Source organism: Tricharina praecox (genome assembly GCF_024521635.1).
Source record: "Tricharina praecox strain CBS 144465 chromosome Unknown BZA05scaffold_3, whole genome shotgun sequence".
NCBI classification, from domain to species: Eukaryota; Fungi; Ascomycota; class Pezizomycetes; order Pezizales; family Pyronemataceae; genus Tricharina; species Tricharina praecox.
This window is the reverse complement of record NW_026250405.1, coordinates 283,533-309,898: the sequence shown is the minus strand read 5'-3', so window position 1 is coordinate 309,898 and position 26,366 is coordinate 283,533. Positions and strand designations below refer to the sequence as shown.

Genomic DNA, 26,366 nt, shown 5'->3' with positions numbered 1-26,366 from the left:
GCGGGGCAGCTGGGCCGCTGGACGGCGATGTATAAATCCAGAGGAAGACCGACCGGATTACCGCTGCCCCACCGCACCGCTGCTCACCGCACCCGCTCCACCTCCCGCCAGCCTCGTCCGTCGCATCGCATCGCATCTAGCCAGCCAGCACCGACACAGCCATGTTCTCCCACCTCCTGACCGCCTGCCTGGCTGTCTCCGCCGCGGCCCTGTCGCTGCCCAACATCTCGAGCACTCACGAAACCGCCTTTTCGCTGCCGGCGCACACGCCCGTGATCGGGCCACGTACTTCCCCTCCCCCCCGTTCCCCCTCCCCTCCTCTCCTCCCACTGAAACCCCGCGTCTCTAGTCAACATAGAACTCCACGCGACCTGCAACTCCACCAACACCGCGCAGCTTACCGCGGCACTCCAGGACACAGCAGAGCTGTCCCTCGTAGCGCGGCAGTACCTGCTCGAGAACGGCCGCACCGATCCGGTCTTCACGAAGTACTTTGGCGTCAATGGAACTACCGCTCCCGTCGTGGGCGTGTTTGACAATATTGTGTCGGCGAATAAGCCCGGTGTGCTGTTTAGGTGTGATGATGTTGATGGGAACTGGTTAGTACCCGAGCGATGGGGAGGGATGGGGGGGATGGGGAGGGGGGTGATGGGTTAAGGAGTGTGGGCTGATGATATTGGGGATAAATAGTGCGAGGGACGCCACCTGGGCCGGCCACTGGCGCGGCAGCAACGCCACCTCGGAAACCGTCATCTGCGATACTTCGTACGTCAAGCGGCTGCGGCTGGCGCAGATGTGTACGCAGGGCTACACCGTTGCGGGGAGCAAGACCAATGTCTTCTGGGCGAGTGATCTTTTGCACCGGTAACTACCCATCCCCACTTTCTCTGCTTCCCCCCGAGCTCCGCTGACAAGTGAAAGTCTCTTCCACGTCCCTTCAGTGAGCGAAGACGCGATCCACCATACCGCCGACGGATACGCCGAGACGCTGGAGCTGGCGACGCACGAGGACGGCGAGGCCGTGCACAACTCCGACTCGCTGCTGTACTTTGCGCTCGAAGTGTATGCGCTGCGTGTTTCCGTGCCGGGTGTGGGGTGCTTGGGTACTGCTGTCGCAAAGAAGCCGAGCCCGATGACTACTGCCATCGCGACTCCTGCGGCAGCGACGACGTTGGCAACTACCACCATGCCCAAGAAGGAGTGCCATACCCACGCTGATGGAGCTGTGCACTGCTAGTGCTAGTGCTCCTCAGAGGAATGGATGGATAGATGATTGGATGGATGGATGTGCGAGTGCTCCAGTGAGATACCAGGTCGTGGTTTATGATTCGTCTTATTACTTCGCACATCGATAATGTGCATGTACATACATAAAATTCAGCTTTCTGCATTTCCCCGTTTCTCCCCTTCGTTTGTCCTTACACGCCCGTTCAGAAGTACGACGCCGAGACCGCGAAGCCCACCGCCAACTATCCGTTCCCGTCAGCCTATCCCCCTTCCCCCACCCCTCCCCCATCCCCGCCCAAGAAAAGCTACTCACCTTAACATGCTCCCGCACATGCTTTACATCGATCGTCTCCAGCATATCCCCTTCAGAGTGAATCCACAGCATTAAAGTAATTCTCACACAAACGCGACGGGGTACCCAGCCTCCGTAGCACTAGCATGATCACTGCACTCGTATCCGCACCGCGTCTCTACCACGGGGAGGACGGTGTACACCTCCCCCAGCTCCTCAGCTGCTTTACGAATGTGTTTAGTGGTGTGGAGGTGTGGAGGTAAAGTCCGCCACTATCTATCGCGAGCTGGTCGTGGTGGAGGGGGGGGGGGTCATATCCTTTCCTTTCGCCCATTCCCGCGTATCAGTCGTCACTCGTCGAGTGATTTGGGTGGGGAGGGGTACTTGGTTCAGCAACGCGACAACATCGACCCCGCGATGACCTACCGGCTGCCGAGGAGCCCACCATTATCTGCCGCGTACCAGTGTACCAGTGGAATTCTACGGCGTTGCGGCGCGAACCCCGTTGATAGGAGGACGCGGAGAGGAGGACGCGCGGGGTTTCGGGGATCGTGAACTGCCCGTGCAAATTAGTCTTAAGGGGGGGGAAGGGGAAGGGGGGGAAGGGGAAGGGGGGGAAGGGGAAGGGGGGAGGGCAGTGGTGGAAAGGGCCAGGGAGAGGCAGAGGGATAGCGGCAGCGGGAGGAAGGTGAGGGCATGCATTGTTTCTTCTTTTCGTCTGTATATCTGCTTCTGCTACGTTGGGATGCCATGGTGATGCCCGGTGGTGATGGGTGGTGATTCCCGGTGGGGCGGGGAGCAGGTGCGTATTTATTTATCTCCCATGGCCCCATCCACAGCTATGGACATAGGTATATCAAAGTACCAAGTACCCAAGTACCTCCCATCATCAATGCCCAATGCCCTAGAGCAAGAGTGTAAAGCATTCAATTTCCGCTACTAGGAGTGGTCCAAGAGTGGTGCAACCATGCAGTCAAACAACCACCACTCAACCGACCTAAGCAATAGAGGCGGCCAATAGGGAAACATCCGCAAGCGCTAGGAACCCTTAGGAATTCATTCCCATATACTACACGGGAGGATAAGGAGAATAAAGTCCTACGGGATTGAGACCATAGCGCGGCCTGAAATCACGGTTTGAAATGAGCGGGGAGGGGGGTCTGCCTTCACAGTTCACAGTTCACCCGTAGTTGGCCGCTAGCGGGGCTACAGAGTCCCTACTGCACCGGTACATACGTGGAGAACCTCCGCTACACCAATGAACGTAACGTTCCTGAAGAGTTTCTCACAAGCCGAGCCGAGTGAGGTCTCCGTTCCTCGGGGCGTAAACTTGACACAGGGGGATAGTGGCGATCTTCCTCCGGGATTCATGGATATACTAGGTAGTAGGTATATCGGTTCAACTTGCGACAAGGAATGGAACTTGGTAAGTCAGCCTGAAGGATCCTGGTCAATGTCAATGACAACGGCCGAAGCCTGTTCGAACATTGTTAATGTCGGTTTTTGCTGCAGATTTGCAGTGTAAACGAGAGTGGGCGCGCCCGGCCGTGTTCGAATGGCAGGACTTCCCCGGAAGGCTACATACCTGAGGTATGGGTATTTCGGCACCTCTGGAGCATACACACGTGTATAATAAACCTTCTGCTATCGCTCTTGCCTTTATAGCAACGTGTTGCGAAGAATCGCCGAGCAGAAACCGGCCCAGCTCAGTGCATGTCATGAAATATCATTCGCCTCGTTACAAATAAGAAACCAAATAAGAAACCAAATCAAACCCCCGCGTATAATCATGGTACACATCAGAACCCATTCGCCGCATTCTTCTTCCCCGTCAACCTTTCCACCACTCCCTCCGCGACATGTCGCGACACCGCCATAGTGGTAACCATAGGATTAGCGCCACTCGCGGTCGGCAGGATACTCGCATCCGCGACGACGACGCCCTCATGTCCCCAAATCTTTCCATCGATATCGACGGCGCCATCCTGTGGCGTGGCGCCCATGCGACAACTGCTCATCTGATGGGCACTGGCAAAGATAGCATTAGGGCTAGCCAACTTCGTGTCCCTAAGCTTCTTGAGCCAGTTCTGGAAGTGGGGGTCCATGATGCCCATTTCGCACTTGCCCTGCTTGACGAACGCGGGGAAGCCATTGATGGGCGCATAGATCTTTTCTGCGCCCTCGGTGAGCGCGATCTTGGCGATGGCTTCGATGCCGACCAGCATCCACTCGCGCTCCTTGGCGCCGAGGGAGTATGCCATCCGGGGCCGGCCCATCTCGTCGACGTAGACGCGCCCGGTCTGCTCTTCCCGGATGATCCCGAGGTAGCCATCCAGCCGCGGGTAGTTGAGGAGATCCTGTTTCCACTCCTCGCCGCCCAACCAGGGTAGCCCCGACAGGGCTAATGCGAGACCCATGATGGGAGTTTCCAGTCGCACACCGTGGCCGTGACCATCGAGGTCCTCGAACGACGAGACAATACTGGTGAGGGAAGCTCCGACGAGGGGATACCTCTTTTCGGGGTAGTAGGCATACATCATTACGGCGGGATGCAGATGCAGGTTTGCGCCGATCTGAGGCGAGGTGAGGCCCGAGTTTAGGAGTAATGCGGGAGTGTAGAGGGATCCCGCCGAGACCACCGTTTCCCGCGCTCGGATCACAACCGGTATTTCACCCTTGCCGTAGATTCCTGAGATGCCGACGACGCGCTCGGGGTGCTCGTGCGAGTACAGCAGCGACTCGCACTTGAACTCGGTGATGAACCTCGCTCCCGCACGAGAAGCGTCAGGCAGGAAACTGTTGACCGTGCCCATTTTCCTCGCGTGTGGCGGGCATCCGCACCCGTACGAGCAGAATGGGTCCTGGTGATCCACTGTCGCGTTCTGGGGGACGGCTGCAGCCGTATACCCGAGTTTCCGGGCACCGGAGAGGAGTGCTGCGTTTCGGTGGTTGTGGCTGGTGGGAGTTGACACGCCCATGCGCTTGCAGACGGCATCGAGATGGCGTTGGAAGTCCGGCGTCTGGAAATACGGAAGGTGCATATCCTCCGCCCAGGCTTTTCGAACGTAGTGTGGAGTGTGGAGGGAAGCACTCCAGTTGACGGCGCCACCACCTCCGAGCAGGGAGCCCGCCAGCAAAACAACACTCCCATCGTCGGTGGTCGCTGCAAGCCCACCCTCGAATATAGTCTCGCCCGCTACGTCCTCGTGGAGAGGAAGTTTATCATTTGGCACCCTACGGCTCATTAGCAGGTGGTCCCGAACGATCTGGGTAGTCCCCTCGGGCTACGAACCAAGGTCCCTTTTCGACGACGATGACCTTCAGCCCCGCTTCCGCGATCGTTTTCGCGGCAACGGCACCTCCGCAGCCCGAACCAACGATCACCACGTCCACTTCGAGCTCGGTCGGTCCGTCGATCTTGATGAAATCAAACGCATTGTAGAAACCCCCCTCTTCTCCCTTCAGCGGTTCCGGCGTGTGCTGCTTCCAATCATCGTTCTGAGCCCAGGCAGCGACTGTCGCAGTGTCGGAACCGAGAAAATCGATCGCGGGGTAGATCTCGTCGGTGGCTTTCCGGAACCACATCATCTTTGTGTACTGGGTGATGCCGACGGTGAAGTTCCGGATCGGCGGGAAGAGGAGGTAGGAATCGGTCGAGATCCATCGTTTGAGGTTAGTCTCGCGGTCTTCGGCAGACAGCTGGTGAAAAGGCGTTGCCCCACTCGTGAGAAGCAGACACCCGGCCTTCGAGCTGTAGTCAGCAGCGTCAGTACCGAGAAGAATGGGGCGATAATAGTCTGCAACTTACTTGAGCATGTTGAGAACCGATCGGAATCCTTCCTTTACACCGGCTGGCACCCGATTCTCGAAGAGCTGCTCGATGCCATGGCGGAAGGCCACGTGATTAGCACTGGCCGAGCAGGCCGCGAACTTGGATACGACGGGGTCCGAAGAGTCGGGGGACGGAGTGGCGGGAATGATGATCTCCGTGATCGAGAAAAAGGTGCGCCATTGGTCTGCCGTGAACGATGGCGATGTGAACGGAGGTGTTGCGTCCAGTAGGATAGGAGCTGACATGGTTCTTTCCTTCCGTTGTATTTTCTTTTTGATGTCGCAATAAATTTCCAAATTTGGATTTTAGGTTAAAGATCTGACCACCTGGGTATACGGGTAGATATCGGCTAACTGTGAGAGATCGAGCCTAAAACCTGAGGAGCAACAAAGATACCGAGCTGATGAAGAAGAGAGAAGATGCAGCCACGATGAGGTAATGAGCTGATTGTGGGGGAGGAAGAATAGTAGACACTTCAAAAGACGCGAAGAACCGAAGCACTCCGCTCTATATATACCAGCATATAACAACCGCATGTAAGTGCTGTGGAGTATCCACTATCTACTGCCCAGTCCTTGGCTTGTGATGGAGAAGGTGTTCGAATGCTTGCCCGGTTTACGCCTCTTTCCCCCCTCTCCCCCCGCCTTGGTAGGGATCTCGTTCGCTGATGATCCTTCACCCCCTTCGGGGACTTTGGCCGTCTCGGACAGATTCCGCGGCATCAATCCGGTTATACGCACGCGGTCCCCACCCGCACAAGCCAATTAGCCCACCGCGAGACATCTTCCCTCCCTGCTCCGACGTTCTTTGGTACGCCCTGTCCGCAAGCAGCACACGAACAAGGTCTTCACGGGTAGGTAATTTACCACGGACCTACAGTATGTACCTACCTACATACATGCGTCGGGGCGGACAGCAGGACGAAGAGGAAACTGGCAGAGCCCGATTCGCGGATAGTTACTCCACTGGACAGCTGGCGGGTCAAGATTGTATGTAGATCCAGGGACCATCGAACAAAGTTGGTACCTGCTCGCTAACGATTGTAAATTCAGAGCCGTCGATATCCACTCGCTAAAGATCGTAAATCCAGGGCATCGAATGGAGTAGGTATTCGGATACCGGTAGTAAACACCTGGCTAAAGGCAGAGAAGCAAGCAGCGCAGCACTCTTCTTCTGCACCGTCTACCAATGTGCTCTACCGTCCTGCTCCGCCGTCGCAGTGTCGCACATCCGAACAACCAAAAGGCCAGGCCCTCAACTGACGACGACGAATCCTGCAAGCAGCCACAATACAAGGCATCTATCTACAGTGCAAACATACCGGTAGCACCGACTCACCGAGGGATGTAAGTATATATCAGCATAATCCCCACCACCGCCCACCTGCCGGCATATGCATACCATGATACTCTAGACTCTGGAGTCTAGCCAAGGGTCCGATCTTTGTGGGGAAGACGCGAATGGTTAGATCGCGCTCGGCAGGACGGTGCCCACAACGGCACCACCGAGGTTTCTGACGACTGTCCTCCATCGCCAAGGAGGTAGTACGGATCGACGCGCGTGCTAACAAGAGGCTCGAAGTAGAGTGTGCGCCGTTCGGGCTTGGTATGTAACCAAGAAGTTGGTTACCGCAACACCTATGCATGTACCCCACCGTGTTATCGGCACTAGGACACAACCGCGAGTCCAGCAGTGCCCCACTGTGCCCAACGCCTCAAACTCCAGCCAGGTTCAGGGACGGAACGAGCAATCGAGAAGTCCATGCCGATTCCTGAGGCAAATGTTTCGGGGAGTTGTGCGAAGTTTCGGCACCCAGCGATTACCCCGTGGGGTCTGCTCTCTCGGGGTGGCTGTCCGAGTCGATTCGGAGTCTAGACATAGATAGTACCGCCAGACAAGAGTTTCCCAACGCCAACAAAGGTTCCACGGATCGCGGATGAGTGAATACTCTACGTATGTAGCAGTAGGGTTGTGCCTACTTCCTGATTTGCCTGCTGTATGCAAGCCGGTCGGTGCGCTGTGGAGTACCATGGGCTCTGGCGTCAAGATCGACCCGGCTCTCCAGTACTAGTAATAAGTAGTTAGCGGATCCTCGAACAGCCATAGTTACTCTATCTACGTCCACGTGTATGCCCACTCGGGACGTACTTTTGCGAGGATTCTTTCGCCAATGCCTCTCCCGGTCGGAAAGCGGCGGGTCGAGGGAAGGAGAACACACAAGGAGAAAGAGAATGTGGATGTTGATCGTCTAGGTATTCTGCAGAGGATGATCGAGAAAGAAGAAGAAGAAGAAGAAGACCCGGCCATGCCCACCAACGTTCAAGATTCTCACCACGTTGATGCCCACTACTAACCGCATTCGCTTCCTCCCGCTGCAGGAGTCCTCCCTCACTTCCCCCTCTCGCCGGCAGCTCCTCCATCGCTGCCACGAGACGCTACCGACGCATAACCAGTGTCGCAGCGCACAATTCCCCACTTCGTCGGCTGACGCGGCTTCCAAAATCCGGGGCCGAGGGGTTAGTGGTGCGGTGACACTTCTTGGTACGTTCTGCTGCCGAGGACTGCAGATCCAGTGCCCATCTGATCTAGCAGTCAGCCCAGCCGAGCGCTTGTAGTCTACATAAGTGCGTACAGTCGTCCTTACTTGTTTTGGTACCTTTAAGCCCCACATACATATAAAGTATACTCTGTCCAAGTTCCTATCCGTGGCGATTCCCCCACTGCTCCAGAGTCCACCGTAATATCACGGTCGGTGGCAGGATCACTACGGCCTAGATATGTTAAACTCACGGTCAGTGGCAGGATCACTACGGCCGAGATATGTTAAACTCGCGATCAGCAGCGGGATATCCACTCTTCCGATTCCCAAAGACGGATAAATTATTCCATTCGTGCATACAGGTATCAATCCCAACCCATTGCCGCGACGTCGCTTCAAGGCATGTCGGAACCTTTCCGCATGCTCCGCGCATCGCGGAAGGAATACCGGGACCGCCTGCTGTAACAGTTACACGATAAGTTAAAACAAGCCCGGCTTTTTTATTTCCGGCGTTCGGAAGTACCATCGCCAGCCTTAAACCTTCAGGCACTGGGGCCCTGCCGATCGTGAATTCTAGGTTATCCGATAAGATACTACCATATACCGGTGATCTCTCTCTGGCCTTGTCGTTGTCGGGATATGCCTGGATGCTAGGTACCTCCGGAGTACGTCCTCCATCTCACGCAGTACCGAGTACCGTACCATACATATACCGCACTGCAGATGCCTGGGTATCATGTACGTAAGAAGTTGGTAGGGAATCGGAAGCCGCTCGCATGGTCGTCGCTCGTAACGCGCCTGTCTGTTTAAATACTGCCGCCGCCGGGCTTCGCGAAACAGCGCGGAGCTTCCGTACTTGCATACTTGCTTGAGTGCTACCGCTGAAACATAACTATTACCAACCGTACAAGTAGATCGCGCGATAAGTAGAACTATTAGAGTACCTGGACCACAGTTTCCCCACAGGTATCAACAAAACATATTAACAAGGCGACTGTCTAGTATCTACTGGTTAATCCGACGGTCCGCGGACAGCGGTTGTCTACCACCACCACGAGAGGAGCATATGGAGGATAGATAGAAGATTAGATAAGATACGAGGAGGGGCTAGTCGAATCGGTGGATCCGAATAGCGGCGATAGCCGGACTAACCTGATCGGGTGGAACCGAACGTTGTAGGTAGCGGGGGAGAGCCATATGAGATGGCTCTTCGAAGTTGAATACAACCTTAACTTCTCAATCATCCTTCATTTTCGCCGTTTCGCTTCCAAGAAGACGTCAACAGCGCCACACCTTCTACCTACCCCTTGATAGTCGCCCACCGTCTTCATGCGCAGCGGCGCAGGGTGGACTCATTCCTCTAGACTCTAGAGCGGCAGTTTGAACTGTTTGAACCTCAGAGGTCCCAAGGCTAGGTCCTGCAAGTGGTCGACCGGGACATCCGGACGGGAATTCGCTGAGGCGAGTCGTTCTCTTGATCAACTGGCCGACCAGGTGAGCGAAAAACCCCTTCTTGGGACGAATGTTAATGTAGCGCCAGGCGCTGTCAAATACGTATCATATGTACAGTGAGGCTTACAGAGTCGTTACCGAAATACTCGGATACTCCCGGCCGATAGTCTACAGGTGTTGCGGGATGCAGCCTATGGTCGCCACGCAAACCAGGCTTCGGATCGAAAGAGGCGCTTCGAACGCGATCACGCAGAACCATGGTCAAGACTACTCGTGATTCGTGTGAGGTTGGAGTTGGAGTTGATTGGGCTCATCTCATGCAGGGTGCAATCATCACGTGTCCTACCAGTATCGAATCGTGGCACGGAAGAGTAGAAGCACAGTTCAGGCCCAGGCCGACGCAATACTGCAGGGAGCTACTCTAGGAACTTGATTCGAGTGACGGTCGCGACTGCACCTTCGCCGCGCTTACGATAGGACCGTTGTCAGACGCTCTGCACTGCACTACATTCCCGGGGGCGTCCTTTTCGTCTGTAGCCAGCTCATATATGTAATGCGAATATTTGTGATTTATCTCTCCATATTTCGCTGCTCTTGATTGGCGATCGTACATATCAGGGCCAGTAAAGTCCCTCCAACAGCCCGGAGGAACAACCCAGGTGCCTGTTTGGCATATGCATCCGCTGTTCGACATGTTCTTCCAGAAGGTTTACACTGTCCCGCACTGGGCACACTAAGCAACGCTCATCCAGCGAGGCAATCCGAGACATCGGCCGCTTCCCACGGTGTATATAGTATATGGGGATACCTATCCACAGCTAGCGGAAGAGTTCAACCGCTCATCTCCGAACCTAGCAGCAGCAGCAGCAGCTTCCAGCCGACACCGCAAACGCTATACACACCCATCCTCGCTGAAGCCGTCCGTTCCGTACTTGCGCTCGTACGTACGATACGATACGATGGCACCCGTCGAAGTTCCAACCATCCGGTTCGTCAGTCAGGGAGAAACCATATGCACGGATGCGACGTGGACCAGCGTGACAAAATTCATCCTTCTGAACTACGTGACGCACGTTTTCACGGTCATGCAGCATCCGGGAGCACGGAATCCGCAGATCTTTTCGTGGATGCTCACGGCGCTGTTCATGCCGTTTGCGGGCACCTGGAGGGCAATCACCGTCATCATGTCGTACCCCAGTGCTCGCCTTTCCTCGTGTGCGACCGCGCTCCGATGCGGCGCCGTTTACATGGTTGTTGGCTGCAATGGTGCCGGTGCCGTGATAGTACCGACAGCGTTCGCGGCAAAGGGGATGAACCTGAAGGACTTGTACGTTGTGGCTGCCACACCGGCGCCTCCTTCGATACGTGGTAGCAGCTAACCTCACTCAATCCCTCCAGCCAGTGGAACGAGTGGCAGAATGACTTCAAGCACGTGCACGGAGACCACCCAGTCGTATGCGACACCATTCGCAAGCCTCGGGACGATGCCCAGCGCCGCGGCGCGGCCCCTACCGACGACGATACTACGCGATACCACCTCGTGCGCATCCCACCGGACGCGCGGATAGAGCCGCTGCACGAGGGTCTACAGCTCGAAAACATGGAGATCCCGAATTCGTACAGCTTGGTGCAGGGCGCAGCCGCAATCGCACAGATCTTCTTTGCGAGCAAGGAGCTGTACGCCTCGCGCGGCGACCAGGTCGTGCGCTACGGCTATGCGGCGTTCGGGCTGACGGTCATACCATACCTGTGGATGTCGTTCCTTAACCTCGTTGCGGCGATATTTCGGCCGCAGTACTCGCATGTGTATTTAGTGCATTATGGCGAGCCCGCCGGAGACGCAGTGGCGCCACCGGCGTGCGATAACGAGGGAGGGGAGAAAGAGCCGCCGCATGTCGACATACACGAGGTTGGTGGGAAAGAGCTCGAACGACGGCGGAAACTGGACGGAGAATTACGGGATTCTGTTGTCGGTGCGGTGGGAGTGGTATACATCCGCCCGGAGGCTCTCAAAGAGAGGCCCTACTATACGGTGCGAGTTCTACCGCTACGCGGTCAGCCACCACCTCCGGAATGAACATGTATCCTGACGGATTGAGATGATGTGTTCCAGTTCAAACCCTTCCTGGAGAGCCTCAAGAAACACCACGGAATACCGGTTAAGCCCGTGCTTGAGCACTGGGCCACACTGTGCAAGGAGATCGGCCAGCTCGTCATATGGGCCTTCTCGCTTGTGATCCCGTACATCGTCATATACATCATGACGCGCTTCGAAGCAGCCGAGAGCACCACCGCCCAGCGCTTCGCTGTCGTCGGCTGGCTCGCTACGGGACAAGTTCTGGCACTCATCCTGCCGTTTTTGCGCTTGTACGGCGAAAGCCGGGCTAAAACGATCTACAGCGGAATCATGATCACGTTCCTGATCCCCGTCGGAGTCTATTCGGTGGTGAATGTTTCTAAGATGATTCTGGAAAAGGGAGTCTGCGTCCAGTTGTGACCAATTGATTTTTTGCTAGGCTTATGTGTTTCGTTCTTTCATTTGATGTGTTGGATTATTATCATTATTTATAGGCTTTGGTGATGTGTCTACCGAAGATATCGTTTGGCTGATGCCATGTGCGTGCTCCAGTGGAGACATTGCTGCTCTCCCTTGAATCTAATGGGTGTTCGTTACCAGAGTTGGCCTCAACTCCATGATTTTCCCATCGTGTGCATGACTAAATTGTTGCCGTTTACTCATTGATTGCACGTAACCTAGGTATCTAGATCACGGCAATATTCACATCCCGTTTCTATGGAAATTCAAAGCATAAGACTTGGCCGTATCGACGTAAACAAAACCAGCAGAAACAATCACAAAATACTAGGGTGTAAAGTAGTACCGATTCTACGTTACATCGTCTATTTCAATTTTCCCTACCGGGTACCTAGATAGGTATTCCATCACCACAGCCTGGCAATGGTACCCTCTAGTACCGGCCAGTCCTTTCCTCAGCGTTTGACAAGAGACAACTTTCCCTCAACCAACGCCTTGTGGGTCAACAACAGATCTTTGCGATACCTTGAAACGATTATTGTCTGCAGAATGAGGCGCTCGCTTCTCCTGTTTTCCTTTGACCAGTCGTCGGGAACCTTGAACTTCTGTTTACGTGATTTGAGGAATTCCCGGATATTCTTCCTGGCCTGGGTGGCGTACTAACATCATGAGTCACTGACACGACCTTAGAACAGTTCACTGGTGAAAGACTCGTCTGCTCGGCGTGCGTATCACGGCAGGGATCGGGCTGCTCAGAAACCTCAGGCATCCGAGTGCAAAACCACGACGCACGATTTCGTTGCCTCGGCCGTTCTACTTGAAATACACTGTGATTTGCTGTATAATACTGGTAGAATGCTTGAGAACTCTCGAAACTCGTTTAGTAGCAGGGTAGCCAGAGATCGCGGCAAAAGATGGCCGCTGGAGGTATGCATACCAAAATGTCTCGGAACCCAAAGAAGCACTGCCGTTGAGTGTCTAGACGTTTTCCCACCACATCGACCGACGTTCGGCGATGCTACTACTCCGCTCCACCCAAAGCCCGGAACAGCCGCCTGAGAAACTGCCCTTCGGAATGTCGCTGGAGGCAGGTTCCAGTGCTGGACATCCCTCCGCACGAAGTCCCAAGTGGCCGTTGGTGACAATTAGGATGGATCAAATGACCGGGATTGAACCGTCCCGAGGTGTGGGGAACTTTGAAATCAGTGGATCCGGCTTCGCATGACGCACACTACGGCACCTAGACAAAGATCTTCATGATTGCTCGGAAGGTGTCTCAGCTCAGCCGTATCCACCCCCATCCGCGTCCTCGTCCTCCTCCAGAGCGCCAATAATGTTTTACTTTGATATGCACAACATGAGAAACAGAGAAGAGAATGCAAGAATGACAAGGGAATTACCTGCGGCACAATGCCTAGTTGTAGCGGGTCTGCTGTCTTTTCGCATCCATAACTGCCTGCATCCGGGATGCAGAGGCCTGCACAGAGCCTCAAGCCGCTTTACGGGATTTTCTCGCAGCATAGAAGAAGAACCTGTTCCAGCTTCGCGTTCACGCTAGCTGGTAAAGTCAAAATAGGTAATCGGCTCAGAGCTCTCGCTTGAGCAGGGTCTGGACGAGTTTGTTTTCGGGCACGGGTCTATTAGAAGGGGTCTGGGGAGATGGGACTCAGGAGGGATGAGACTCGAGCAGGATAGGGCGACGTTCGAAAAAGGACAGCATAAGTTTCGTAGTATCATGGATTTTGTTATCCTACATATTTACAGGATAAGCCGATTTCCACGGCGTGCCATACATACTATACATAACTACACCTTCGAGGACCGATAATAGCCAACGACGTGGTCTAGGTCTCGGTAGACGCGGGATACGGAAAAAAGCGTATTTTTACCCCCCCCCCCCCCCCCCCCCCCCCCCCCTTCACTATACAGTAGGCCTCATGCGAATCGCGATTGATGAAGAAAGTTTTAAGAAACGTTTGCCACGTCTTTCCTGCTGTGGGCTAAGCTTAGACAAGAACTTGCGGAAACTTGGGCAAGGGGCTGATTCGATGAGCGAGAGGCACATACTACCAGTCACCAGTGCATAGTGCTTCTACGAAGTGAGCGGTCCAGGCCAGAGACCATGGCATCCCTAGACCCAAGTGATTGCGTTTGAAGAGGCCAGTTCAATAATGACCAGAGAGCACGTTGCGCTTTCTGATGGCAATGCGGACTTGTGCTCATGGCAAATTGTTTCTGCCATCGGTTCCGGGCTTTTTGAGATACCGTAATGTCTCACTTAAGAGGTAATAGTTCTACTGCCATATCTGGCAGTAAGCTTTCTATAGGTACATATCTCCAATCTTGGCCTCTGATATGAGAGACAATTATGTGTATTTCTGTTTGGTTTAGCTACTTTCCGTTCGGGCAATAATTAGTGCGCCAAGCGCTAGAAAAACAGAACAGAGACATCACCTCTTAAGTGAGTTGATACGGTCATATACCGTACTTAGGAATGTCTCGCGTCTGTAGCTGCCATTCGAAGTGCCCCGTTAAGCTTCGCACTCCTTCAGCTGTGCTGTCTGACCGGAATGATGATACACGAGCGAGGTATGCTGACTACCAATGGTCGCAGATGATGGGTATATGTATGAGGATTCCCCCGCTCAACGAGCTAGAGAATATTGACTTCCTATACATACAGATCCTGCAGTCACACCACGAACAATACTATTACATACCCGATCCTAGCCAAAGTCGTCCATTGCTCGCAAACACAATCATGACCACCGTCAACGGTACAACGATTCGCCAAGGTACTCACAGCGAGACGATATGCACTGATGCGACCTGGACGAGCGTCGTGAAATTCATCCTGCTAAACTACGTCACGCACGTATTCACAATCATGTTGCAACCGGGAGCAGTCAGCAGTGTGTCACTTGCTTGGGCGGTCGGCTCTCTTTTCATGCCGCTGTTGGGCACTTTGCGGGCGCTGGGCATGGTGCTGTCGCCGCCGGCATTCCTGGAAAGCTCCTTTATAAGCGCTACTCGCTGCGGGGCTCTCTGTATAGTTGTGGGGTTCAAAGGTGAAGATTGTGTGGTGCCGACTGCTTTCGCGGATGCGAATATGAAGCTAAACGACTTGTATGTATCAATTTCATCCACCGAACACCAGCTCTCCATGTGGCAAGGCAATCCCAGGCAAGGCTAACTATCGTGCAACCACAGTGCGTTGGGGTTCCATGATTCGGCACAGGTGCACGGTTATTACCCAACCAACCTAGCAGCGCGCGCTTCCTTTCCCCGCCGGATCTTTGATTCCTTCCGAAGCCTCTTTCAGCGTCGACGTACCGATACTGGAGAGATTTACTATCGCATTGCCCCCATCCCCCGCGAGGGGCACGCACACGGCTTAGGGGACGATGTCAACTCTATGCGTAAAATGGAGATCGCAGCTTCGTACAGCTTCGTACAAGGAATCGCCGCCATCGCACAGATCTTCTTTGCGAGTAAGGAGCTATACGACGCTCGCGGAGTCCAGATCGACCGATACGGATATGCAGCATATGGACTAACGGTGATACCGTACCTGTGGATGTCCTTCCTCAACCTTCTCGCGGCGATAATGCGTCCACGATACACTCATATGTACCTGCTACACTACGGCGGCCCACATTGTCCATGTACCCCTCCAGATAGTTCCTTTGGAGCAGATTCCCACTATGATACTACCTTCGTAGAAAGAGAGGAAATCGGAAAAGAACGGGTGGTACTAGGTGTCCGCGAGGTTGATAAGGAACTACAGGATAAAGTTATTGGTGCGGTAGGGGTGCTACACATTCCACCGGCGGATTTTAAAATCAATAATTACGAGAGAGTACGTTACGATCGGATATGCCTCACTCCCAGAGAAAGTTCATTTACTGATAACGTTACGCCATAGATACTAAGATCGTTGAAAACGCCGAAATACAGATATTTCATGATTGCAATGCTGTTTTTATATTCCATCTTGTGGCTTCTCTCAATGATTGTCCCCTACGTCATCATATACGTCATGACAGGTTTCAAAGCGGCTGGGAGCACTTCTGTCCAGCGGTTCTCTGTTGTCGGTTGGCTCGCTATTGGACAGGCGCTGGCAATATTCCTGCCATTCGTGAACATTTTGGGTGGGAAAAAGACACTGATGCCGTACCTCGCAGTGACGGTTACTCTTCTGGCTGCTGTGGGGATCTTCTCGGTGGTGAATGTTTCCAAGATGATCCTGGAGAGCGGAGTTTGCATCAAAATCTGAAAAGGTGGTTGGTTGTGGTTTGGGAGCTTACGGGTTTCTTCTTTTGTCTGAGGTATCGCATTTTGTCTATGGGTTTCGGATGGGCGCTAGAGATTCTGTTGTCTGCGTATGTAGGTATGTACTTGTGCGCGCGTGGGGGGGCCGGGGGGGAGGGGGGGGCAAACCTTGAATCTGGGAGGCGTTTTTGGTGTCGGAGGGGGCGCTGCACCTTACTATCGCGTATCGCGCGAGCTACAAGAGCCGTTGGAGTGCGAACCAGGGGAATCGTATGGGGTGGTCAGCTGTTTTTACATTATTAGGATATTAGAGGGAAAGAGAGAGAGACGAATCTGTTGCTTGGTTGTAGCCTCGACGACGCAGCCAGTCTGCCGCTACCCGTATGTAAAAAGTTCCATGGATCTCGTGAAGAACCTCCCAGTCCAGGCAGCGGCTGGAGGTGCTCCGGTAGAAAGACCATTCTCCGGCCTTCATCCCCGGACGTCTACCTCTGACAGAGTTACATCACCAACGCAGCCAGAACACGTAGTCATTAAGTAGAGCCACCCAAGCATGTGTGAATACAATATCGATGGCCGATGCCGAATCTCAAGCTGAAGCTTTTTTTTATCTTCGCCATATTCCGTCTGACCGTTTCCAATCATGCCAAATTGTGCACACCTGCTGTCTCCTGTAGTCCCGCTCGAGGTTTCACTTAACAGTTTACAGTCCGTTGAAGTCTCCATACCCTCCTACTCCCCCTAGGTCTTCATAAATTCCAGCTCGCCTGCCATCTTCACTCTCCTTCATGACTCCCCTACTCCGGAAAATACATAGCTCCACACACTCTCACTCGTGAAATCGCCCGGGTGACTTCTCATGAAGCAAACAGATTCACGCAATCGCTCTGTGTCGGCACGTCAGTCAACACAGGCTATAAAACGCTAGGGCTCGCTGGGTATCACATATAGCGTGCGGGCGGCGAATAGTTCAGATAACGCACCGCACGGATGGATAGAGGCACCGAAACCGGTGACGGACGACGTGATTGAAAGAACAGAATATTTAAGTTACAACTACTGACGCGGCTTGTGCGCTGTTGTCGGCCAAACCTATGGCTAGCTTACTTGCTAGCGGGGTTGCTGCTTGAAATCTCAGCGGCTCTGATCCCTGGTTACTTCCAGTGTCTCTGGTTCATCGTACTCAATCACGGCTGGGCTACGAAGTATAGTGGCCTCCAGTACTCCATATTCTATCAATAACTCTTTCATTCTGGCCATGAGTGGGAGGAATGACCACCCAAGCCAAATTTTGTTGTTCTGACCGCTGCGCGCGAGAACGACATTGACTGTGTGCGGCGAGCATCTGCAGTGGTCGGTTTTAAGAGTCGTGACAGTGACTATGTATGAACCTAACTTCTGAAAAAGCCACTGCCGGGTACAAGAAATGTTCGGAACCGTAGTGTGGTTTTGTGAGATTCGCACTGCCACGGGCGGCCAGCGCCGGAGGGAGGGCGGTAGGGGTTGTTCCCGAAGAAAAGAAGTATGTAGTATGAAATAAATCAGGCACTCCTTCTACTGGATCTTTTCTAGTATACTCGGGAGTGGGGCTAAAAGGTGCGCTTCTACCTATCAGACACTTGGGCAACGAATCAACGAGAAGTATGTTCGGATATCGTTACGGCTGTGGTTCAATGCAAAAGTGAGGCGCGGTGATGGTGATATTCCTCTCAATCGTCATCAGGATTCAGGATGAGACTCCCGAGTAGCGGAACAGATGTAGATCCTCGCCCAGGTATCGAGCCGGACGGGATTGGCCACAGTATCACTCTCCCTCCTCTCAGTGTGTCTCTTTAGGTCGGCTACTGTTGCAGCATCAAACTGCAAACGCCTGCTCGTGGCGTATGGAAAGTATAAAACGTGCTCGCCTCCATCTCACGTTTGTCGCTATTCTTTTTTTGTTTTATCTTTATTTATTCAATCAGTAAGTGCTTGCGCGTTTGTCGCTAGACACATAAACTCCTCGCTGAAGGAAGGTGTTCATATTTGCTCACTCGTATGTCGAGTGACGTTTGTTGTTGCTCTGACAGCTGTGCGAGAGAACGACATTGACCTTGGTGTGTGGGTTGGACGCTGCTGGGGGGGCGTACGATGTGGCAAGCGTGCATGCTCGCCGAAGCACTATATCTTCTCCAATTGCTGGCGCATCGTTCGGCGTAGGGGACGGTGCGGTCGCGATTGAGATCGAGATCACTGCTCCCGTTGTTGCTCTCTTCTTTTTGGTTAATATCACTCGCATTCAGCATATCTACAGTAGTATGGTCATTAGCAAAAACCTCGTCTACCAAGCCCTCCGTCTGGGTACGACAGATGATAGAGTTCGTACCCACGAAACAAACAGACGTCAAAGAACCACTTTTCACACGTCTCCGCCTACCTATCTTACCTTCCTCTCCCTAGAGTCCATCTCGGAAGCCCTCACTCAGAGCCATAATTTCACTTTCCCCCTGTGTCGAGGAATGATGAATGATCTTCTAAAACGACTTCCGGTCTATCGCTATTCGGATTGAAGTAACTATCACCATTCCCCCGTTGACGTTCTCTTTTTTTGGTTTATTCATTGCTTCCGAGTGCGAATGAATGAAGCTTCCTCGTGCACCCCCCCGCCCAACTGTCGTCTCGGTGTGTCTCTTTAGGTTGGCTGGTGTGGCAGCTTCAAACTGCACACGCCTGCGCGTGGGAGGCTTCACTTAGAGAGTAGTTGTTGCTATCATTTCTTGGTTTTGTTTAATCAGTAATTGTTTGCGCGTTTTTCGCTATTCCTCGCTGTGGGAATGGGTTCATTGGTGCTCACTCCTTCGTCGAGTGACGTTGTTTGATGTCAAATATCTGTCGACACCTTGGAATGTAGCGGTATTTGCTAAAAGGCAAACTTTTGAGTCAGGGCTAGTGCGCTAGAGGTGGTTTCTTGGAATTCCACCAGCTTCACCTATAAAACCCTCCTTTCCTCCCAACTCTTCCTCCCATTCTCCTTCCTCTCTCCACTCATTAACTTCTTCTCATACTGATTTGTGATTCATGCCACTGACTTAGAAATCCTCCTCCCCTTCCTTCCTTCCTTCCTTCCTTCCACCTGAGCTCAAACCTCGAGGTAAGTCCCTCTCCCTCCCCTCCCGCTTTTTACTTCCAGGATAACCTTACAGAGCTATCCTGCTCAGCCGTAGCAGCGAGGAACTGAGGGATCCGTGCAACTGATCTACAAAGTCGACTGTTGCAGCGCCAATAGACGGATCCAACCTTCGAGGCTGAGCAGAAAAGATCCAAGGACGGGGTTTTCTCTTCTGCTGACGGCGAAGTTCTTTCCCCTTTACCCCGGGAGTCCAAGTCGGGTGACAGCCGACTTGCTCCTGGTGGATGACCTCTCCGAAACCGGGTGACAGACGGTTTCGTGTTGACGAGGAAGAAAAAAACAAAGAAAATATGACTTCCGAGTTATACGCATGTAACCTGGCCTACTATCCCCCCAGGTTATACGCGGAGGTTTTCTTCCTTTGCTGTGAAATCCTGTGAGAGAGCATTGAGCAAAGGTCTTTCCTCCTGGCCATGCATGTCATGTGAGAGACGTGCTACATGCGTGGCCAAGGCCCATGCCTCCGTAACCGGGCTACAGACGGTTTCAGAAGAGCAAATAAATAACCAAAGAAGTATAACTTGGTCTACTACCGCCCCAAGTTATACACGTATAACGTGGCTTACTACCCCCCCACGTTATACGCGGAGGTCGTCTTCCTTTCAGAGCAAAGGTCTAACCTCTAGCTATGCATGAGTTAGATACATACGCCATTGGCCAAACGTTGTTGCTCTGGCCGCTGTGCGAGAGAATGACATTTGACTTGGTGCGCGGGTTGGTTGCTGCTGGGGGCGGTAGCAGTGGGCGTTTGTACGATGTGGCACGCGTACATGCTCGCGGGAGAACTATATCTTCTCCGACAGCTGGCCCATCGCTTGGCGTCAGGTACTGTGCGGTCGCGATCTCGATCTCGATCTGAATCGCTGCTCCCGTTGATGCTCTCATCGATGCTCCCATCGTCGAGTCCTTTTTTCCGAGTGCGCATTTATGAATCTTCCGAGTGCACCCCCATGAACCGATCTCATCGTGCTATCAAAATCCATTTCGTGTCCATTCTACCAATCATTCAAAAAGCAGTATTACACCGAAAAGTACAAGCAAGTCTCATCGAGGTCCCACGGCCCCTTAGGTATCACTCCTCCTTCATATAGACGCTCAACCGACTCTTCCCACCACACGCTCCTCCACCACCCGCACACAGCATTCCACACTTCTCCCTCTTCAACTGCTGTGCTGTTGGTGCCAGCGAGTCCCCGCAATAACATCCCCCCGCATGCTCACCACCCGCATACTCCCAGCCCCTCAAATCGCAGTAATCAACGCACATTCCCATAGTCATATTCTTCATGACCACCTTATCGCCCATAAGCGCCCTTTCACCAACCGCCTCGCTCCAGCACCCCAGATCGGCCCATCCGAAGAGCTCTGGTGCAGGCTCCCACGATGTCCAGTTGTAAACCGAGAGTGCGCGGGAGCCACCGCAGGTTTTGCTCGAGTCTCCGGCACATGGCATCGTGCATCCGCTCGAGCCGAGTGTGGCGTTGTGAGAGAGTGCGACGCCACAGTAGCATTCCCGTGAATACTCAACGCCAGAGAGTGGGAGCGAGAGGTTTCTACAGCGCTCTTGACAGAGCGCCGGTGTCAGCACTGCCGACTGAAAGGTGTAAAGCGGGAGTGCCCGGCCGTCAATGCCTTCACTGGCGCATCCGAGGTAGGATTGGTCCAATCCCAGAGAAGACGTTGTGGTGATGATTGCAATGTCTGGTGTGGGTGATGTTGAGGGGGCTACCAATGTATCTTCCGTGGGTGATGAAAGGGCCTTGGTGGGCGAGATAGATGGTTCGTCCGAAGATATTGTTGAAATTTCTGGGACCGTGGTCGGCTGTTTGGAGGATGATTCTTGTGCTGAAGAAACATCTATTGCGGACGAAGACACACCTGCTGTAGCAGAAGGCGCCGTAGACATGTCGACCACGGAAGATGAGATGTCCACTGTGGAGAATGCCGTATCCGTTGAGGATTCGATTTCCGAAAATGAACCGGAAGGCGTTTCCGAAGGTACATCCGTCGAGGATGAAATTATTTGCTCTGTAGAAGACGCCAAATTTGTTTGCGACCCACCCTCTGCCGAAGAAGACATAGACGCCGACGGAAAGTCGTCTTGGTCTGAAGTCGAAGGTACAGCCTCTGTAGTCGAAAATACAACCTCTGTGCTCAAAGGTACAGCCTCTGTGCCCGAAGGTACAGCCTCTGTAAGCGAAGGCGTTATGGCTGAAGCATCGGCCGAGGACGAAGGAACGACCTTTGTAGAGGATACCACATCGGTCTCTGAGCTCATCGTTGACTCGCCTGAGGCGAAAGACGAGACCGCGGATGACAATGCCGGTACAGAAGATGCATCGGCTGAGGATTCCACCTCCGTCGGTGTCGCGGAGGGTGATACCGGTACCGAAGACGCGTCCACTGAGGATTCCACAACGGTAGGTGCTGCGGATGACGATGCCGGTACCGAAGACGCATCCGCTGAGGACCCCACCTCGGTAGGTTCTGGAGGGGGTGTTGCCGAAGGAGCGCCAGTTGACGATGTGACTCCCGTAGCCGACGAAGTCCCCGAGACATCCACCGAACTCCCCGCTACCGATGAAGAACCCAGCTCGGGCAGCAACACCGGCACGTATTCAAACCAGCTCAACGCGTCCGGTCCACCACAGATCTCGTCCAGCTTTCCTGCACACGGCATATTGCAATTTGGAGAACCCAGCGCAGCACCATTTTCCAGGGAGCTGCCGCAGAAACACTCCTGCGAATACTCGAGCCCGGAGTACTTGAGTTGGAGTGTCGTGCAATGGTCGTGGCACTTTTGGCGCGTCATAGTGTCCAAGAACAGAAAACCGCCTGTGAGCGCCCGCCCACCGGTCCCCTCGGTTATACAGCCGAGGTACTTGTAGTTCGGGTTGGCTGTGGGCGTAGCAGATACCATGATCGATGATGGTGATGTGGGGGTTACGGTTCCGGAGGTGTTGGAGGTTGTAGCGTTACCAGAGTCCTTAGGAACAAAACGGTAAACACTCAGAGCATTGGGCCCTCCACAGATTTTGCTTCCATCGCCACCGCACGGCATTTTGCAGTTCGGTGAACCCAACTTGGCGTTGTTGGCGAGGGAAGACCCACAGAAGCATTCCTTCGAATACTCCATGCCAGAAAGAGGAAGTGAGAGTGATCTGCAGTAATTCTGGCAGTCCTCCGGTGTAAGGGTGTCGAAAAACTTGAAGCCTCCAGTAAGTGCGCGGCCTCCGATCCCCTCGGTTGCGCATCCTAAATATTCGTGATCACCGGTTGGGGTAGCGATCGAAGATTGCGAGACAGTAGACGATGACATTGGGGGCTCAGTCGGTGTTGCGGTAACTGACCCGTTCGAAGGGATGGAATCTAGGTCATATCTGTAAAGACTCAGAGCCCCAGGTCCACCGCAGATCTGCGAAACATCTCCGGCACACTCCATGTTACAGTTGTTCGATCCGAGAGCTGCGCCATTGGAAAGAGCTGCGCCGCAGTAACACTCTTGCGAATACTCAATACCGGCAAGAGGTTGGCTGAGTGATTTACAATGATCCTGACAGATTTTGGGCGTCATATCAGGCGAGGCTTTGCCACCACCGGTGAGAGCGCGGCCGTTAGTCCCTTCAGAAGTGCATCCGACATATTTCCAAGGATTAGGAGTAGGTGTTGCAGACGGGTTTGTTGAAGTCGTAGTTGTGATGTTGCTCGGCGTCCACAAACGTCTGTCGTAGAAAAGACTCATGAGTTGACCTGCACCACCACACTATTACCGTTAGCATATATAAAGTGACTCTTCGAGAGTAATCATACGTATTGGTTGTAGTCTCCGGAGCACAGAAAGTTGCACTGCGAATCAGAGACTTTCTTGGGCGGCAGTCTCGTTCCACACCAACATTCCCGGTGATACTCAGTCGCCACGAAAGGCCATACACCGGAGCCCTTCTTGGCACATGATCTCATACACTCCAAGTTGGTATTCGTATCCGTAGAATGCCCTATTGTGTCCATCCGTCGAATAGGATCCCCGTCCTGGTAACACCCAATGTACCTGTGATACGCCTGGCCGTTCTCATCGGTTTCCCAGACCTGCGGAGATTTAGCCGTGCATTCGAATTTGATGACATGTTTTCCGAACGATGGATCGTTGTTATTGAGAGTCCAAACGGTGGTGAGAAGCTCAGGGTCGATATTAACCTGTCCTTTCGGTGGCGAACATATTATCGTTGCCTCCTCAAACTTTCCAGGTGTCAATTGTGAGCCTTCGGCAATGGATCCCAACGCGTTAGTCGCGGCCAGAGGGCCGGATATCGGCGGTTTTGATACGGTCGTGGTAAGAGTGGTCCCACCGATGTTAGTTAATCGCATCTTCCGGAACTGCTGCTGGCCACGGAACGTTCCATTTTCGAAAACGAAAGATGCGTTATTGTATTCGATCCAAGTGCCATTTGACAGTTGCCACTCCAGCTTCGCCTTGGCCGTACCACCCGAGGTACCAAACATTCCCACTGTGATCGTCCCACCATTTGTGCCGATGATCAGGAAAAGCTGCCATTTTCCGTCGCTAGGAGGGTTCAAAAGCACGGTAACCACTTGTTCACTTTCAGCCGGCACAGCACCACCGACGCTAGGAAGATGGGTGAATGTGAATGCTTCAACCGTCGCCGTGGTGTTGGGAGTGAAGAAAGGACCGGAAGAGCTATTGTAACTCCATTTGTATGAAGTTATCTCCAGCGGAGAAAGTCCGGCATTGTTGATGGCGAAGGAGAGGCTCGATGGCTCACCGCCTGTGATAAGTTCACCAAAAGCAAGGACATTAGGCTGAATCTTGAGGACCGGCTTCTGAGAAATCGCTTTACCGCGGATCACGACCGGCGTATTCAAGGCAAATTTCTGTGTAGCTAGGTTTGTAGAGCGGATGTTGATGTTCGTCGACAACGGCCCCACAGACTTCGGAGTAAAGTTGGACTTGAACGAGATTTTGTTGCCGATTTCCATGGTAACGGGAAACGTAGGAAGATCCAAAACGGAGAAATTGTTGAGTGAATCAAGATCAACCGAGTCAACCTGAACCGGGGCAAGTGCTACACAGGTGACACCGACCACCGACGAGTTACCGATACCGACGGTTCCGGCTTCGATCGGCGAAGAGCAATTCAGTGGCATATTGACCGGCGAGCCGAAAGCACTGATATAACCGGTGGACGATGTGACGTAAACTTTCCCATTCCCGAACGCTGGACGCGAGAATTTCGACTGACTGTCGCTGTTCAAAAGCCGGTAGGTGGGAAGAACACCATCCACTGGAACAGTACCATATGCCCTCAAAGTAACGCCCTCCACATCAACAATCCACAAAATACCGGTTCCAGGCTCGCCGTTCATAGTTGTGATAGAGCTATGGCCGACGCCCTGTCTTCCGGCCGCTGACTCTGCGGTTCTTCCCGCCTCCGTGAAGATAGGATTTCCATCTGCAGTTTGGCCGAACTTGAAGGCATATGTAGGGTTGCCTACTGGTGTGACGTACACATAGCCACCTTCAAACGGATAAGTGCCAGCGCTGGCAAAGACAGAATTTGGCAGTACGGTGGTTTGCAATACAGCGTCCTACGTTCAGTCAGCATCTGGTTCTCGATTTCCGGTGGGGTCCTTGCTCACTTTCCGATTCGGGCCCATTTGATAACCGCCGAGATCATCCAGGTTAAGGAAATAAAACTTCCCGGTCTTACCGGCGATACATCCTATGCGCGGTACTTTTGTGGTCGAGAACACGCCTGGCTCGAGGAGGATAAAGCCCGAAGTCCCCAAGTCCTTGTCCATAGCATCCAAGGTATTCTTTTCCCAGGGGACGAAGAAGTCTGTTGTCGATAGACTGCCATTCGCATGAACAGCCATGTTCGCGACTGCTTCTTCCAAAGCGGTTGGAGGTTGGCGACCCGGCACTGGTTCATCCTGCAGCTGGTTGGCGTATCCATTTCCCTACAAGAGATGTTCAGTATCCCACCGGATGACTGAGACGGGAGCACATACGCTGGCGAAGAACAATCTCCCTGGATTATCACTAGCGAGCCCACCTCCGCTCATCCAGATGCCACCGCCTTTCGCGGGAGCCCTTCCGCCTTCGGTAGCAAACCTGCTTACTAGCTCTCCGGAACCGGCATGCCAGCCCATGATCCATCCCGTGAAGTTGTACTGCACGCAGTGGCTGGCAAACCCAGCGTAGACATAGTCTCCCATCTACGGACATCAGTCAGCAAGCCGTGGAAACCGGGAGTCCTGTGCGATCATACACACCTGTATCATAGCCGGACGCTGATGGTGCTTCCCGCTCTGAAAGACCCTCCATGGTGCATTGTCCCCAACAATACCCTCAAGCGGTATAGGAAACCCTGGCTGCTCCTCCAGCGTGATAACATCCAATGCATGGATATAGTATCTGCCGTTTGCCAATCCCTGCCGGTTCTGATTGTTTTGGTCGACGTAGGTCTTCGTCGTGACGAACCACGAGTTCCTGTTGGGATCAATAACGCCGGTGGCCGTAGAACCGATAAGGTCCGAAATATCGTTACAGCCGTCGAGGTCGGCTACTAGGAATGGGATGTGTAGTTGCCGGTAGTTCAGGAGCTCGCCGGTCACGGCATCGAAGCGGTAGACATAGTTGTGCTGGGACACGGCGTAGACGTATTGGCGGTGGCCTGGCGGGGTGTAGATGAGTGGTTGTGCGTAGAACTCTGTGTCCCCCGTCTGTCAGCTTCGTATCCGGGGAAGGGCATAGTAACGTTACGCACGCTCTGCGAACCCTTTGTAGTTGCTCTTTCCCTTTGTGCGCCAGATCAAATCGAAGTTTCCTGACTTGACCACATTGGGGTCCATATTGTGATTGGGCTGGTGGCCACTGTGCAAGTAGGTGTCAGAGTCAGTTCGCGATCAAGAGCATCGCCGCCGCCGCCGTTCCGCGAGGATATACCTTCTAGTATTGCTTCCTATAAACGTCAGAACTCGTACAGCGAACATAAACCGGGAAACGACGATATGACTCCGTACCTGCAC

General features: G+C 53.4%; 5 protein-coding genes across 5 annotated transcripts; 3 read left to right on the top strand and 2 right to left on the bottom strand.

Moving 5' to 3' along the window:
* Positions 1–161: 161 nt before the first annotated feature.
* BZA05DRAFT_428585 (putative peptidase family-domain-containing protein) lies at positions 162–1,320 on the top strand (the record flags this gene model as incomplete). The annotated part of the gene is made up of 4 exons (XM_051486098.1): positions 162–285; positions 359–599; positions 691–864; positions 922–1,320. The coding sequence occupies 4 exons, from the start codon at positions 162–164 to the stop codon at positions 1,235–1,237; spliced, it is 855 nt and encodes a 284-aa protein (XP_051342846.1). The 3' UTR covers positions 1,238–1,320.
* Positions 1,321–3,087: 1,767 nt separating this feature from the next.
* On the bottom strand, positions 3,088–5,890 carry BZA05DRAFT_386446 (uncharacterized protein). Its single transcript, XM_051482488.1, has 3 exons — positions 5,328–5,890; positions 4,812–5,270; positions 3,088–4,753 (listed from the first exon to the last, which is right to left on the bottom strand). The coding sequence occupies exons 1-3, from the start codon at positions 5,594–5,596 to the stop codon at positions 3,319–3,321; spliced, it is 2,163 nt and encodes a 720-aa protein (XP_051342845.1). The 5' UTR covers positions 5,597–5,890; the 3' UTR covers positions 3,088–3,318.
* Positions 5,891–10,013: 4,123 nt separating this feature from the next.
* BZA05DRAFT_459949 (uncharacterized protein) lies at positions 10,014–11,839 on the top strand (the record flags this gene model as incomplete). The annotated part of the gene is made up of 3 exons (XM_051487653.1): positions 10,014–10,669; positions 10,741–11,374; positions 11,456–11,839. Exons 1-3 carry the CDS (start codon positions 10,302–10,304, stop codon positions 11,837–11,839), a joined length of 1,386 nt encoding a protein of 461 aa, XP_051342844.1. The 5' UTR covers positions 10,014–10,301.
* A 2,568-nt stretch (positions 11,840–14,407) lies between these two features.
* Positions 14,408–16,154, top strand: BZA05DRAFT_471025 (uncharacterized protein; the record flags this gene model as incomplete). The annotated part of the gene is made up of 4 exons (XM_051487935.1): positions 14,408–14,505; positions 14,562–15,004; positions 15,089–15,737; positions 15,804–16,154. Exons 2-4 carry the CDS (start codon positions 14,640–14,642, stop codon positions 16,152–16,154), a joined length of 1,365 nt encoding a protein of 454 aa, XP_051342843.1. The 5' UTR covers positions 14,408–14,505; positions 14,562–14,639.
* Positions 16,155–20,382: 4,228 nt separating this feature from the next.
* Positions 20,383–26,189, bottom strand: BZA05DRAFT_459933 (WSC domain-containing protein; the record flags this gene model as incomplete). The annotated part of the gene is made up of 8 exons (XM_051487652.1): positions 20,383–21,078; positions 21,175–21,472; positions 21,863–23,082; positions 23,130–24,923; positions 24,975–25,295; positions 25,347–25,553; positions 25,611–26,047; positions 26,105–26,189. The coding sequence occupies 8 exons, from the start codon at positions 26,187–26,189 to the stop codon at positions 20,392–20,394; spliced, it is 5,049 nt and encodes a 1,682-aa protein (XP_051342842.1). The 3' UTR covers positions 20,383–20,391.
* Positions 26,190–26,366: the final 177 nt, after the last annotated feature.

Bases quoted from the DNA above. Each gene is read 5' to 3' on its own strand.
- BZA05DRAFT_386446 (XM_051482488.1), bottom strand. From the start codon at position 5,596: ATGTCAGCTCCTATCCTACTGGACGCAACACCTCCGTTCACATCGCCA. The intron at 5,271-5,327 runs GTAAGTTGCAGA...TGCTGACTACAG, and splicing joins TCGGTTCTCAACATGCTCAA to CTCGAAGGCCGGGTGTCTGC. The intron at 4,754-4,811 runs GTTCGTAGCCCG...AATGAGCCGTAG, and splicing joins GTCGTCGAAAAGGGACCTTG to GGTGCCAAATGATAAACTTC.